At 32.5% G+C, this 14751-nt stretch overlaps 1 protein-coding gene and 1 long non-coding RNA gene across 10 annotated transcripts in view; one reads left to right on the forward strand and one right to left on the reverse strand.

The window, feature by feature from the left end:
* RAP1GDS1 (Rap1 GTPase-GDP dissociation stimulator 1) overlaps window positions 1-14751 on the forward strand; it is a 151028-nt gene that overhangs the window by 99670 nt on the left and 36607 nt on the right. For 8 of the 9 annotated variants that reach the window (XR_008716777.1, XM_055587757.1, XM_055587758.1 and 5 more), the window contains 2 exons: window positions 51-197; window positions 13407-13535. Coding sequence is in view for 8 of the 9 variants with exons in the window: in XM_055587757.1 (XP_055443732.1) it covers window positions 51-197; window positions 13407-13535 (276 nt within the window). In the remaining variant the exon portion in view is untranslated. The remainder of the gene's footprint in view (window positions 1-50; window positions 198-13406; window positions 13536-14751) is intronic. The other variant, XM_055587759.1, reaches the window with a different exon arrangement.
* Window positions 106-12111, reverse strand: LOC129657504 (uncharacterized). Its single transcript, XR_008716778.1, has 5 exons — window positions 11978-12111; window positions 11849-11902; window positions 7420-7518; window positions 3735-3799; window positions 106-224 (listed from the first exon to the last, which is right to left on the reverse strand). It is a non-coding gene; the product is annotated as an uncharacterized LOC129657504 (long non-coding RNA).

A 14751-nucleotide genomic window follows, 5' to 3' on the forward strand; every position in this document is an offset into this window, starting at 1 on the left:
AGGTACATTTCTTTTTTCTTTTATTTTTAATTTGACTCTTTGTTTTACAGATGAGGGCAGAAGTGCAGTTGACCAAGCAGGTGGTGCACAGATTGTAGTTGACCATTTAAGGTCACTGTGCAGTAAAACAGATCCCGCCAGTGAGAAGCTCTTGACTGTCTTTTGTGGCATGCTGATGAACTATAGCAATGAGAATGGTAAACAAAATTGAAAACTTGCTTTATCTGTGGGGGAGAAATTAAAAATCATCATTACTGTAGTATACACTAAAAATACTTAGGAAAATTATGAACAAAGCATTCATGTTAATAAGTAGCATATAAAATTAGTAACTAGCCAACATTAAATTACAATGTTTCAAAAATACACAGTGGTCTAATTTACTAATTGTTGAAGGGTTGTCCATGCTAATCAGTACCAAAACCAAGAAACAAAATAATGCTATGGTTTGGGATTTCTTGTTATGAACATTTAAAAAATATATAATGTTAAAATAGCTTTTTGTGTATTACTTTATATTAATACCAGGAGCAATTTAAAAACAAAAACACTGTCTATATAAATAAAATTATTTTCTCTAGATACTAAATTTACTTGTAACAGTAAAAAAAAAAATGTAATGAAATCTGGCCTTAGATAAATAAAGTTCAGAGCAATTGCAGATATTTAATTTTAGAAATTTAATAAGTACTTGTAAACAGAAGTTTCTTGTCTCTGTAAAACATTCTTGGAACCCAGCAACAAATGATATGTCAATTTTCAGAGAGCCTATATGGTTGTTGATTAAACAAACATAAAAACAATGAAATGAAGTATTCTTCACCATACTTTTAAATATCACAAAAAAATCATCTGTCTTCTTCTATGAATTACTGCATGGTTCAAACACTCAACTTCTGGTGTGTTCCTAGAATTAATACAAATAAGGTCTTTTTGTGACTTATTTCATTGTGATATTTTAAGTTGGAAGTCTCTTGCAGAGACAAATTTACTTGTATACTGAACATGTAATAGTGTTCTTTCCCATGTTCTAGAAACATGGGGGTCTTTAGGTATATTTGTTATTTCTTCATGAGTCCAAGGAAATATTCTGAATAATTAAAAAAGAAAGGTAAACATTGATGACAAATGACTACTGACATTTGACCTTGGTGTTAGTGACAACAGCAAGTGGTGGGCACTATAGCCCTTTTCCCATTGAAAGGGGAGAGCTACTGCTCTTCTCTAGCCGTTGTTTCTGTTGGCAGTTTGGCCAACTACTGCCAAATCTTTTCATTTGGTGGTAGGAGGAAGTTAAAAAACTTAACTTTTTTTGTGACCTCTCTTTTTAAATGTTGGATTACATTTGCTTCTTTAGCACTGTACAGGCTAAACAGAATGTGTCCTCAAGTCACATCCTTCCAAGAAACACTGGTTTTAAACTTCTGAATTAAAATTATCCATTATAATGATAATAAATAGTTCTTATTCATTAAATGACTTGCCTGTTACTTGAACTGATAACAGATGTAGTCTTTATAGGGTCAGTTTCCACTCTTTTTCTTACCCTCTGGTGGGTTTACTTTTGAAAACAAAATGCCCTAAACATATTAATAGGCAAAGCAGAAATGCAGAATCTGGATAATCTACAAAATGAATAGCCAGTTCCTAAAGAATTGAAATTTGATCATAATACACAGGTATCTGAATTGCATTAAGAAATCATTGGCCAGATATTCATGTCACTTCCTTTTCCTTCCATTTCATTTAAGCTTGGATATTTTTAAAAGTGGGACAAGAGCTAAGTGGGAGAATGGTTTAGAAAGATATAAGTGAAAGAAACTAGTTAAGTTACTATGGCAGCCTTGGCTGTAAAAGAATTAGTCTTGGTATGCACCTAAAACTTGCTGTTTATCCTTTGAGGAAGCTGTTCAAAAATCTGTACAAAAGTATATCAAATAGCCAGAATGGTCTTTAAAAACATCACTCCTTCTAATCTAAAGGAGATTGTGATTCTCTATTAATTAGGATATCACACCATGTAGGAAAATGTACTGAGAAGGTAATGTTAACACCTGCAGAATGCATGGTCTAAATGCATGACGTATTTCTTTTGTAAACGTTGTTACCCACCCCCTCACCCCCAGGTGTGCAAGTATTCCCAAGAAATAACTTAGATATTTTGGAAAGCTATGTTAATTTTTCTTAGAACATTTTTGGAGTGGTGATGTTTTTATTCCTTTCTTCTAAAAGCTGCAGTTTGAATGCACTTTTAAAAACTTATTAGGTAAAACAGAAATAAAGTTACCTTTAGTATTTTAAAAGAATACCAAACTTGTAGCAATATTGTTTCCTTTGCTTCCTTCTACATTGTCTATCATGGGAATCATAGTTTGTGAAGCATTTCTTTTTCTTCATAATGCTCTTTAACTTAAATCATATCCTTTTTTGTTTGTATAATTAGTAAGTATCTTTGTTGCATCCATTATTACTATTTTCTTTAAAATATATTTAATACTTTCCAACTTAATTTTAGGTCTTGGCCAAGATCAGATCATTTGGTATTGATCCCGTCCACCTGAAGAGCGTTTTCAAAGTCAGGAGGCACTTTTTATTAGAACTGATAAATGAAATTCCTTTTTATGTGTATTTGCTATTGAATTTCAGTACATCAAGCCTCTGCTAGTTTCTGAGTAGAATAGTTGAGTGATAAATACCTCCTTGTTACTCTAACAGAAAAATTAACTCTACCCTCAGGCCCAGTAACGTGTCTCCTTAGTAGTTAGGCAGTACTCTTCAGCTTCATAGTTAAAAGTTTTTAAATATGAAGATAAACTACTGAAATGGTCACAGAGACTCACCAACATAGTTTCTCTAGTGAGAACATTCTCAAATTAGTAACAGTAACCCTGGGTACGAGACAGCAAAAGAGACACTGATGTATAGAACAGTCTTATGGACTCTGTGGGAGAGGGAGAGGGTGGGAAGATTTGGGAGAATGGCATTGAAACATGTAAATATCATGTATGAAATGAGATGCCAGTCCAGGTTCGATGCACGATACTGGATGCTTGGGGCTGGTGCACTGGGACGACCCAGAGGGATGGAATGGGGAGGGAGGAGGGAGGAGGGTTCAGGATGGGGAACACATGTATACCTGTGGCGGATTCATTTTGATATTTGGCAAATCTAATACAGTTATGTAAAGTTTAAAAATAAAATAAAATTAAAAAAAAAAAAAAATCAAAAATAAAAAAAAAAAAAAAAAAAAAAAATTGTTAGTCTTAAAGACGGCCTGACACCAGGCTGAGGCTCAGGATATCTTGATTCCTGTCCTTTTAGTGGACAGCTCTGAGCATTTCAGATCTTGGAATACATTAAATAGGAAATCAAGTTTCCTAAACACATGCAGGAAAGATACATAATGAAAACACTCAGTAAGGTCATTTTTATATCCTTTGATAAAACTATATAAAACTCAAGGTTCATGAGTTCTAAAACTTGAGAAACTGCTAAGACTTTTAAGCTAAAAACTAGATATATTCTTTTGTTTCCCCACTAGTGAAGCAGTTAAAACTTTTTATATTCAGACAATTAAGTGTAGACTATCTGAATAGAAAAAGTTATAATTACTTAGCTAGAAAAGTTGTGTCAATTATATTGCTAAATGAAATTATATTTAAATAAAATAACTGAATAAAACTTTTTGTTTAGTGAAAATCATTTCAAATTTTTCCTTTTTGAAAAAGTCATACCTGTTTTTCACCTGATGAGAAAGCACTTCCATTCTGTGGCCTTCCATAATATTCTGAACCTCTGACTGTTGTGGTTAGAGACAATCGTGTTGACAATTTGACATTCAGTTTGAGGAAATGTAAACTTTACATAGTTATAACTTTAAAGTTTTAGTTATTCTATAAACCAGAACTCAAACTTTTTATTGTAGGTATTTTTAATTTCATTAGTTTCTTGGATTTTTTTTTTTTTTCTTAGCTTTGGTCACCCAGTGCCAAAACATTGCACTGAAGATTGAAAATTTTGTTCACATATCCAGCTGTTTTCAAATACACCATCATTTTGGTATATAGTAGGAGTTTGGAAAATATATAATAGATTGACTTTTCTTGGTGCTTTGTATTGTCTAAATTCTTTTAATCAGCAAAATCAGTGACTGGAAGAAATATATGTTGCTGGTATGCATTTTCTTCATTAAATGAGTTAGGACCGTTCTAAACTCTTGCCTGTCACATTATAGGAGCAAGTGGCATTGCAAACAAGCTGACAGTAACAGCACCAGATCCGTGGTTAATAATTTACCGTAGGTGATCCACCGAATTGACAAATCTGCGTATTATACTGGAAAGCTGACTGCAGCTTGAATAGAAATAAACCAGTTATCTAAAGCAAAGCACCGGAATAATTTAGCACCTTATTGTGGAATCTAGATGGCCACCATTTTTATTATATTACAAGTAACTATGGTAACCAATATACATTTCTTGGAAAACTCCGAAACCGAGAGTTTATGTTTTTCTTAGTACACGTATGCTACAAACATAAAATATAAGAAAATATCTGTAATAATTCTAAGAAAAATTATTAATGATGATAAGCATTAAAGCAAAGACTAGAAGTTACTTGTTTTATATAACCTATGCCATCAGAGAAAAAAGTAGAGGAAATAAACATGTCATCAGGAAAGGAAAAGTTAGTTTCCTTCTAAAGTAACTAATATGCACAGTCTGTGGTAGGCTTCTTCATGTGACAACTGGTATCGTATATATACAATACATGTGTGTGTGTGTGTATGTATACGATTTTTACAAATAGAGTTGATTTTTCTGTGATATCTTAATAATTCCTTGTTACTTAAAGAGTTAATTTCTCTTCTTTTATGGTTCCTGAAATCTCTCTAGCATACTCTCATGATAATGTATTTGCCACGTGGACTTACAATAACTGAACTATGTTTGGAGGGAGGCCATCTGTGTGATTTAAGAAGTGCATTTCATGGAGTGTCAGAGCCTAAAAATTGAATTTAATTTTTAAACCCAGTACTTAAATCCAGTTGTTTAAAATGGGCTTGTAAAGTATATCTTCTCTCCTCTAATTTAAAGAGCACTTAATATGTAGTTAGTATTAGCTGCTACTTTCATTTCAACCAGCAGTTTCTGAATTCTAATAATACTCTTCATTTTTGTAATGAACTCAGCCCAATTAACTTGGCTTACTTGATTTTTATTCTTACTTAAAATAGGAAGAATAGAAATTAATAAGGAATAATCCTGATTAAAAACTAGAAGTGCACTTCGGCCTGAGCCTCTTGTTTATGTTTTGGTATTACTTTATTATAGGTAAGAAAAAATGCTTCCTAGATGTTAGATGCTTAGAGAATGATTTGCTTTGCATGAATGAGGAACTAGTTTTAAAGTTTACTTACTGTGCATATAAGCTAATTAATAATTCTGCAAATTTTCTAAATACTAAAAACTTTCTGGCTAACTTAAAGGGGAAAAGGCAAAACAGTGTATCTTTGCAATTTATTGTCTTTTTTCTTAAGTATATTAATTTTTCTGTATATAGTTTTCATTTTACCTTCTGTTCTTTTTTTTCTCTTTTTAAAACGGCATGGGAGATGTACTTTTAAGTTCTATCTATTGAAACTCAGTTTGTCAAATTACTCTAGTTGAAGTGCATGAAAGACTTATATTAGAATTCTTTATTTGCTAATTGCTGTTCTCTTTGTAAAAATTTTGGAATTTTCATTATTTGACCAACAGAGCTTTCTAATCATTCTGAAGCAGGTGATATTCATGAAGTTCTGCTACAAGTAAGGCCATTTTAAACAAATGGTTTTATTGAATGACAGAGCAGTCAGTTGTTCTTGTTCTGCTAATTTTGCCTGTTAAATTTGACCAATTAGAGTACTAGCTCTTTGTCATAATCTTCCTAAACTGTTACTCTAATAATACTGTTATTTAATGGACAGACTCTGAATTTGGTTTTTAGTAGAGGTGTACCAAATGTACATGTTAGTTTGATTCCACATAAACAATTACTACCAGTAATATTCAGTTTTGGCTATTACAGAATAAACTTCTGAATACAAGAATTCAAAATATATCACAAAAAATGAAGTGATTGCCATAGTTTTGTTAACATAATGTTAAGATTGATATTATATTAAAGAAGTAATACTTTTTGCAGCATTTTTAGCTTCTGGATTGCTTTCATAATCATGACAGTGGATTTAGCATTGTGATACTAAATAACCAATTTTAACTGAGGACAGTAGGGTAACAAAATATGTTGGGGGTTTCTCATTCTCTAACGTAAAAACATGTGTAGAAGGTGACTAATAAGATGTTGTTGAATATTACTTTTGAGAATGTCCTCATAATGAAAATTTAAGGTGGCAGAGTTGGCTTTCTGACTTTAACTCATCCTTGTAAGATGTAAAGAATTCTCAAATTGGACTTTCTCTTAAAAGATTCATGGCTGGAATGGAATTAATTAACTAAAAAAAAACAAAACTAACATTTATTTTTTGTTGTAAATTCTGAAGAGAATAGATGATAAATCTCTGTTATTCTGCCCTGATTTAATTTTTACATTTATAAAGCTTTCACCATCATTACTTATTGCCACATTTTAATATTGCAGTATAAATAACACATTTACATTTCAGCTGATAGAATTTCAGCATGTGATGCACATTAGGAGATTTTTATATGAAATGTTTACCTGTATTTGAAAGTGCATATTTAGATAGTGAAGGGAAAACTGAAAGACCAGGCCTTGTTTTTATTATTTATGTTGCACTAATTGAAATATGATGGTATCAAACACGTGATCATTGACTATGCACAAATTTGTAGGCGCCAGAGGTGACACTGACATAAGCATTCTTGTGTGACAGGGCTGTGGCAAGTCAGAGATACCTATATGATGGATTTTGGTCTGATATCAGCACATCTTTAATTTAGACCACTTAAAATAATTCATTCAGCAAGAAACTTAGAACAGAAAAGTATCATATGTAAGCTAACTTGTATGAAAATTAGTAACTATTTTCTAACTACAAATAAAATCTAGTTAACAGCAAACTGCCTATATTTTACCTACTGAAAAACAAATGTAATTGAAAAATGTTTACTGGAAAGAAGTCAGAAATCTTTGGCTTACGTAGATACTTCTTAACACAGTTTGTGTGTTGCAAATAACTTTTATGTAATTTTAAAGTGTAAAAACTTAATCACAGTAATTCTCTAGGGTAACTACTACTATTTGTTTTGTTGTTGTTAAAACCAAAGCATTCGTTTGGAAAACAGAAATTTTATGTTTTTAAACACAGACGATTGCAAGATATATGTGTTGTCTGTATATTAGCCTCACAACTCAATTGGCTGTACAAAATTTATGCTTAAATTTATACTTAACTGTAGATGTGGCTTTTCAGCCATGCCATAGGAGAGCCAAGACTGAATGTTTTTCTCTCATTTAACAGCTGCTTAAGCAATAGCTGACTGTAGTCCTCTTCTAAAAAACAAACAACTTTAACCTTGAAAAGACCAGTTTATGTCTGAGATGAAAGCATAGAATTTTCTTAATCAGGGTAGATGTATCTGTAGGAATCTTCTTTGTAACAATTCATTATAACAGTAGGTGATCTGTAGGATGTAATTTAACCTGAAGTGAGCCTAGGGAAAAAAATACCTACTAGATTAAGAAAGACATAATCATTCTGGATGTCATTGGATTGAGAACAGTAAATGAACAGGCCTCTTAAGAAATAGAAAATATTTTCCTTTCTCTTGTGATTTGCTTTGAGGTTTTCCATTGTTGTTTTTATGTTCTACTCACTCATGTAATTTTGTCGTTTATCTCTAGAACTTTTACAGAAGGGAAATTTTGCTCTGTAGAGACTCTTTTAGTTTCAAAACTTAGAAACTTTTTCACTTTTTATTGTTAACTTTCAGAAAGTATGAAATGTGTAAGTGTATTATTTTTAAACCTCTAGTACTCTAAAATACTAATGAATCTTGATTCTTTTTTTTTTTTTCTTGAAAATTGCTGATTTATCATTGAGATATGTAACCTGGGGCTTAAATTATAGAGGCAATCTGTATGTAAGCATAACATGAAATGCATGTTTTGAGTAAACAGAAATTTCAAAATAATTGATTTGAAGTTAATTTTAAGCATCTGTAAATATTTTTGGTTTTATTTGCTCAACATTAGATTTAGAATAAAAATTCTTCCCTTTCCTGATCAATCAACAAAAAAATATTAGGTAGTAAGTTTAACTGAAATCAGGAAGTCTTTACTTGTATTTGCACATGTGTATGTATAAAGTTTTTAACCACAGACCATCCTCTTGGTTGCTGTATTTAAGCCAGTTTACTTTTCAACATAATGATAGAGCTACAACTTGCTTCAGCTCACAAATTATACTGCACTGTTACATCGTATCTAATTTTTACTTTATATATATATATTTTTGGAAATATAGATATGCCATTAGTAAAGGGCAATTTTTTTGTTCTTTATTGTACCCAAATGATTTTTATCCAACTCATCAGGATTTATATTTGCTTGTTTTTATTGTTTCCACTATATATAATTAGACTATAGATGTGGTTTTTGTGCAAGCTTATAAATAGGACTGTTGTACTCTTTACACTATGAATACTATACATACCAAATCTACATACTAATGTAGAGACTGTGTATTTTGAATTGTCTATGTGTGTTACTTTGACACAGTTTCATCATTATGTCCTATTAATCAGCTTAAAAATTTTTTAACATTGTAAGGACCTTTTCTTGGGAATAAGATAAACATGTGTTATCTTCTTTAAAAACCTATACTTTTTAGTAATTGATCCACATAACTTCAGTTGAGTTACTAGAATTCTTGGCATACTTTTCTGGACCTATAATCTATACCAATGTTTGAAACATTAAACTGAAAACTCAGGGGGAAAAAGGTTCTTCAACTTGAGATCTTCTCTCCAGATCTCCATTCTTTGGAGTTTCCATGTGTGTGTGACCTGAGGAACTTGGAACCATTGAAATTCAAATGTAGGTAGGTAAGTGTTCACACCAGCGCATGCGTTGATTGCCTTATATATCTCTTTGTATATGCATCTGTATTGCACCCCCTCAGTGCCTTTCTTCCTCTTCCTCCCATAGATCATGCAGGGCCTGTGTCATCTTGATATTATGTAATTTTGTAATTCTGTATTTTGGTTAGTATTTGTCTGTGATGTGTGTCAGGAGCAATTTTTAAAAGTCTTCAGACGTTTATGACATTGTCCTGTCTAAAGACTGTCTTTCACACATACGTGTTTGCTATGTATGGGCCTGGGTTGCATTCTTGTGAACTGTATTTGTTGAGCTCTGACATTGTTTTGGAGTTGCTGGTATTCATTGAAGGATACGATAAGTCTCAGTCTTGAATTATATCTCTTATTCTCTCAAGTGTCTCTAGAGAATGTGAACTGGTTCTGAGGATTTCTTCCAGTTAGTCTTTAATTTCTAAGTCACATCCCTGATACCATTCACAATAGCATGAGTGTCAGCCATGGACTTTGAAGTCTATTCACAGCTTTCTTTGGGCAATAAGAAAAAGTGACTCAATTTAATCATTTGCTTCCAGCAATAAGAACTAATACTAATTTATTCCACACAAACAGGAGCTTTACTTAACCCTCAAAAGAACTATGTATTGATAACATAGTAAGTTGTAACTGAAATAGGGAAACATATCTAATCATGGAATATTCTCCTAGACTTAAGTAGAATATCTACTCATATAAGCAAAATGAGGTGTTCCAGTGCTTAATTAATGTTATCTTACTCAAAATATCTAAGCATCAGTATCTAGGATTCCTACCATGCTTTTAATTTTAATTTTTTTCTTCTGTCACATCTGCCAGGCATATCGTTGAATTTTAGAACTCTTTTCTATATTTTTTCCCCCAATTCCTATAAAAATTAGGTAATCCATTGGTAGTGGTTCTTAAACTTTTTATCTCAGGGCTCTTTTAAACACTTAAAAATTACCAAAGATCTCAAAGAATTTTTGTTTATATGTATGCATTATATCTATCAATATTATATTGGAAATTAAAATGAAGACATTTTAAAAATTATTTAGTATATGCACTTTCAAATAATAAAAACCCATTATAGGTCAACATAAATAGCATCTTTTTATGAAAAAATAAGTTAAATTTCTTTAACTGCTGAAAAGAAGAGCATGTATTTTACTGTGAATGTGTGATTTTAAGAATACAGTGACTATTAATACATTTTGGTGCCATTGACTGGGTTCATACTAATGCCCCAGCAGTTTTACTCACTACTGTTTTTGTGCCATCAGTGGAAATGTCAGCACAGTCAAAAAGGCAAATCAGATCTTGGTGTTTTAAGTAATTTTGACCTGGTGATCCTCTGAAAGGGTTTTGGGGACTCCACTTTGAGAACCGTGTTCTAGGATGCCTGCCTATCTTGAGATGAAAATTTGTATCAGCCTGTTTAAGATACTTCTGTCTTCTGGGCCTCCATTAACAAAGGAGAATGACTTGCCTGCAATTGGCATGAACAGATTTTAGAATTATTTGAGTGTAATTTTTGTTTTAGTTACCTTCATAGAAATGGATATAAAGGAAGGGCACCCAAGTGGTCTAAAATGAGGCCTGTCCATTGGATGACTATATATTTTTTCTCTTTACTTGTGTGTGGTATGTGTGTTGTATGTGAATACACAGTTAATTTGGCTCCTGGGTAGCTTGAAAACACATTTTCATGAAGCAATGTGATTTTCATGAATTATGGCAATTTATACCATATGCCATTGGACTATGCTATTTTTTCTGCTTATCTACCACAGTTTCAAATATTGCTGCTTCAATTTGTATGCCACAGATTGTATGAAACTCTGCAAAGTTTCTGTTTTGTTTTTTTTTTTTTTTTGGCCCTCTTATCCCTGGAACCAAAATCCATAATGTTGTGAAAGTGGTCAAAGAAAGTAGTAGAGATGCCAAGTTCAGAAAACATGAAGAGCATTATTTAAGTGGCATTCTCCTGTTAGCTCCTTCCTATATTTTGTTATTTCTCTAATGTCCCTGGACTGTTGGATTTTCATAGTTTGTACCAACAGTACTGAGGGGGTGTGTGATGCTTACATATATGCAGACATATAGTGGAGTTGGACTCACTCAATGCATGCGCTAGTGCTCACGCTTACGTACCTGAGATTTAATGATTCAGCAGCTCTGCAGTATTTGAAGAGGTAGTCAAAAGGAATAAATAAAGTTAAAAATATTGCTAAAGAACAAGGATCTGCAGAGGTGATCCAATAATAAGGCACTCTGTCAACTGGTAAGTAACCAAAATAATCTCTAACTTGGAAAGCTTCTTGGTGCATGATCTTTATAAATACTATAACCAAGATACAAATATTCTGCCAATATAACATATAGGTATATACTGTAATACATTTAATATTATAGGTATAATAGGTGATTTGCCTGTAAGATAATGTAAGTGTTGTGAATCATTCATTAATTACTGAATTGTATAGTAAGAAAAAAATAGCATCAGAAGCATAAAAACGAATCATTTAATTGAATACATTCTTTTACATATATGTCATTTTAGAAAAGACTTCATAATTCCACTGCAAAATTTGAAATTGTTTTAGACTATTTGAACTTTCAGTGTAAATAAACTTCATTTGTCTCAGGATTTGTTTTCTATTCTTATTTTTGGTAATAAGCCACTTTCTAGTATAGATGACCACCTCCCCCCCCCCCCCCCCCCCGCCCCACCGGCAACTGAGCCAGATAATATCCATAATTACCATCAGTTTTCAGGGCCGACAAGCCTCTTGTTGGCTATCTCGTCATATTTGACTCTAAAAGCAGGAAAAATGAACTACACGGACCTCTAAGCAAGTAATCAATTGGCATGTGAGACAGCTCAGCCTTACCTTTTTGTTCTTTCTGATGGTCACCTAACCATCTCCTTATCTATAGGTTAAGAACTATGTTGTTGTTACAGTTTAGTCATTAAGTCATGTCTGACTCTTTGCAACTCCTTGGTCTGTAGCCCTCAAGGCTCCTCTGCCAATGGGATTCCCCAGGCAAGAATGCCGGAGTGGGCTGCCATTTCCTTCTCCAGGGGATCTTCCCAATCCAGGGATCCAATCAGCATCTCCTGCATTGGCAGGCAGATTCTTTACCACTGAGCCACCAGGGAAGCCTAAGAACTCTGAAGAGTGGTAAAGAGATTAGTACACAAACTCCATCAAGGGATGCATGCTATGAGGAAAATGTGTTTTGTAAGAAACAGATTTTTATCTTTAGATAAAAAAATATATAACTTAAATTTGGAGAAAATTATTAACTTGAAAATGGCATATAATTTTTAAAAGGAAAAGAAAAAGATTTTGAAAGCTTTCCTCTAGATGAAGCAGTTATTAGTAGTGATAGTGTTTTGCATAGGCGTATGAGTGCCTTTCTTCATAGTGTTTCTGCTTATTCTTAAAGGTAGTACTTTTGGTTTTCATTTTTGTTTATTTACCTTCAACTCTGTTACAGGTATTCTATTATCAATGTTCATGAAGAGCTGTTGTGAAAATCCGGGGCTTATTAAGAACTTTAAAATCAATTAGTTTCTTAGAAAATGAAGGCAAGCAATGATAACAAAGCCATATTGACCTCTTTACCTCTCAAGCCAAATCTTCCTTTCTTTCCTAAGATGATTGTCACTATTATTAAATATAACCTTGAAAAGAGAAATATTTTATGTAACCAGATTTTTTCCTTGTTAAAACTTTCCTTCCTAACAGTCATCAAAGAACACTCTGCTGCAAATAAATAATAATTTTAATGTGTTATACATTTTACATTCTTTATTAAGCATTTTTAAGGGGTTCTAAGACTTTTTATCTTCTTAGTCTTTATTAAAGTTGCTTTTTTTCTTATGCTTTTCATATACTCTGTGTCTTCCTGTAATGCAAGTGTTACTTTGTCTAATCTTTTAACTTAAAAACCAATAGTAATGTTTAATTGTTTATGCATTTTAAAACCTACTTAGTAAAGGTATAAGACCATTAAAAAAAAAAAAACTGGTGATGTGACATATTACTTGAATTATTGTCATTTCTAAATTACTTTGAAAATTTCGTTGAAAAGTTTCAAAATTCAATTCCTTTGAACTAATGTCTTAAACATTTTCAAGACTTATGAGTGGATTTAACCTTGTTTTACCATAATTAAAATAGTATGAAATAGTATTGTGTTTGCGGTAGGGAGTATAAGAGGTGTTTTCTTCTTACTAATGTCCATTTAATACGTAAACACTTTTTTTGTGTTTTGTTTTCTTGTTTGTTTGTTTGTTTGTTTGTTTTTTAACAGATTCCCTTCAAGCCCAGCTTATCAACATGGGTGTTATTCCTACCTTAGTTAAATTACTGGGCATCCACTGCCAAAATGCAGCTCTTACAGAAATGTGTCTTGTTGCATTTGGCAATTTAGCAGAACTTGGTAAGTCCTAGACATGAACCAAAATGTAATTATTCATAACTGATTAATATACTTATAATACATTTTTCTTTAGATGTTAACCTGGAAATCCATTTAGATTCTTCTAGTTTATTTTTTTGAAGCGTCACAGATACATTGTTTCAGTGCTAAAGTGTAGATCCTATTACATTTTAGGATTATATTGTTTGTAATTGGAGCTAAGAAATTTATGTGTTTTTGCTCACTAAAGATATAGTTTAAAGATAAAATAGAAAATAAATGAAAGCAGTCTAGTTTAGGATTGGGGGCAGAAAAGGAATGTGCAGCCCTTTTTAAGTCTTTGATTCCTAGTTTATGTGCACACAATATTATTCTGTGTTCACAATTATAGGATGAATACAGTTTTTAAGTTTGCATGCTTATAAACATTATAGATTAAACAATGAGATTTTCCCCCTTTTTGTTTGGCTTCACAATATTTTATAAATAAACTTGTCTGCTTAAAATATTAGTATTTTGGGAGGCGGATAGAAATGTTAGAATGAAAATCTGTACTTTTACTCCCTTTTGAAAACCAACTAAAACTACAGTGAAGAGTTTTTTTGTTTTTTGGTTTTTTTTTAATGCAAAACAATCAAGGAAAGGGGAGGGAAAACAAACAAAAGGGATAATACAAAAACTTTTTAGAACCTGGAAAGAAAAGAAGCAGTAACTCACTTAGCAAAACTTTGAATCCTGAATTGGAAAGCCAAGAACTAACCAGTTTGTTCTTTGGTATCTTCAAAAGGCTCAGGATTTAGTGGCATCAAGAGTTTCTTCTGTCCCTTCCCACTCAACTGGCCTTCCCATCTAAGCAGAAGACTGTGTTTACTCTGTAGAGAGACTCAAAGGAGAGGATATGGACTTAAAGATACTTATGTTGGAGTTCTTGTACACAGAGCCTTCAGATCTACAGGGAATCTTAGGAGGCCACTCATAGATCCTAATCAATTTTTAAATCCCAGTTCTTAATGCATAGCAGACAACTAGAAAAGTGAGGACTGCCTCTAACATGGGAAATAATGAAATAAAGTAACTTGGAGGAAGTAGAAACTATGCAGGATGTGGGGGGGGGGGGCGGGGGGGGACTCTAATATGCTCAAGTAGGAAAATACTGTAAGCATGAAAACTAGGACAGGACGCTATTTTTAAAGAGAAAGGAACAGAGCGAGAAAGCTAAAACAGCTGAAATGAAAGA

This window comes from Bubalus kerabau, chromosome 7, assembly GCF_029407905.1.
Source record: "Bubalus kerabau isolate K-KA32 ecotype Philippines breed swamp buffalo chromosome 7, PCC_UOA_SB_1v2, whole genome shotgun sequence".
In the NCBI taxonomy this organism is placed as follows: Eukaryota; Metazoa; Chordata; class Mammalia; order Artiodactyla; family Bovidae; genus Bubalus; species Bubalus kerabau.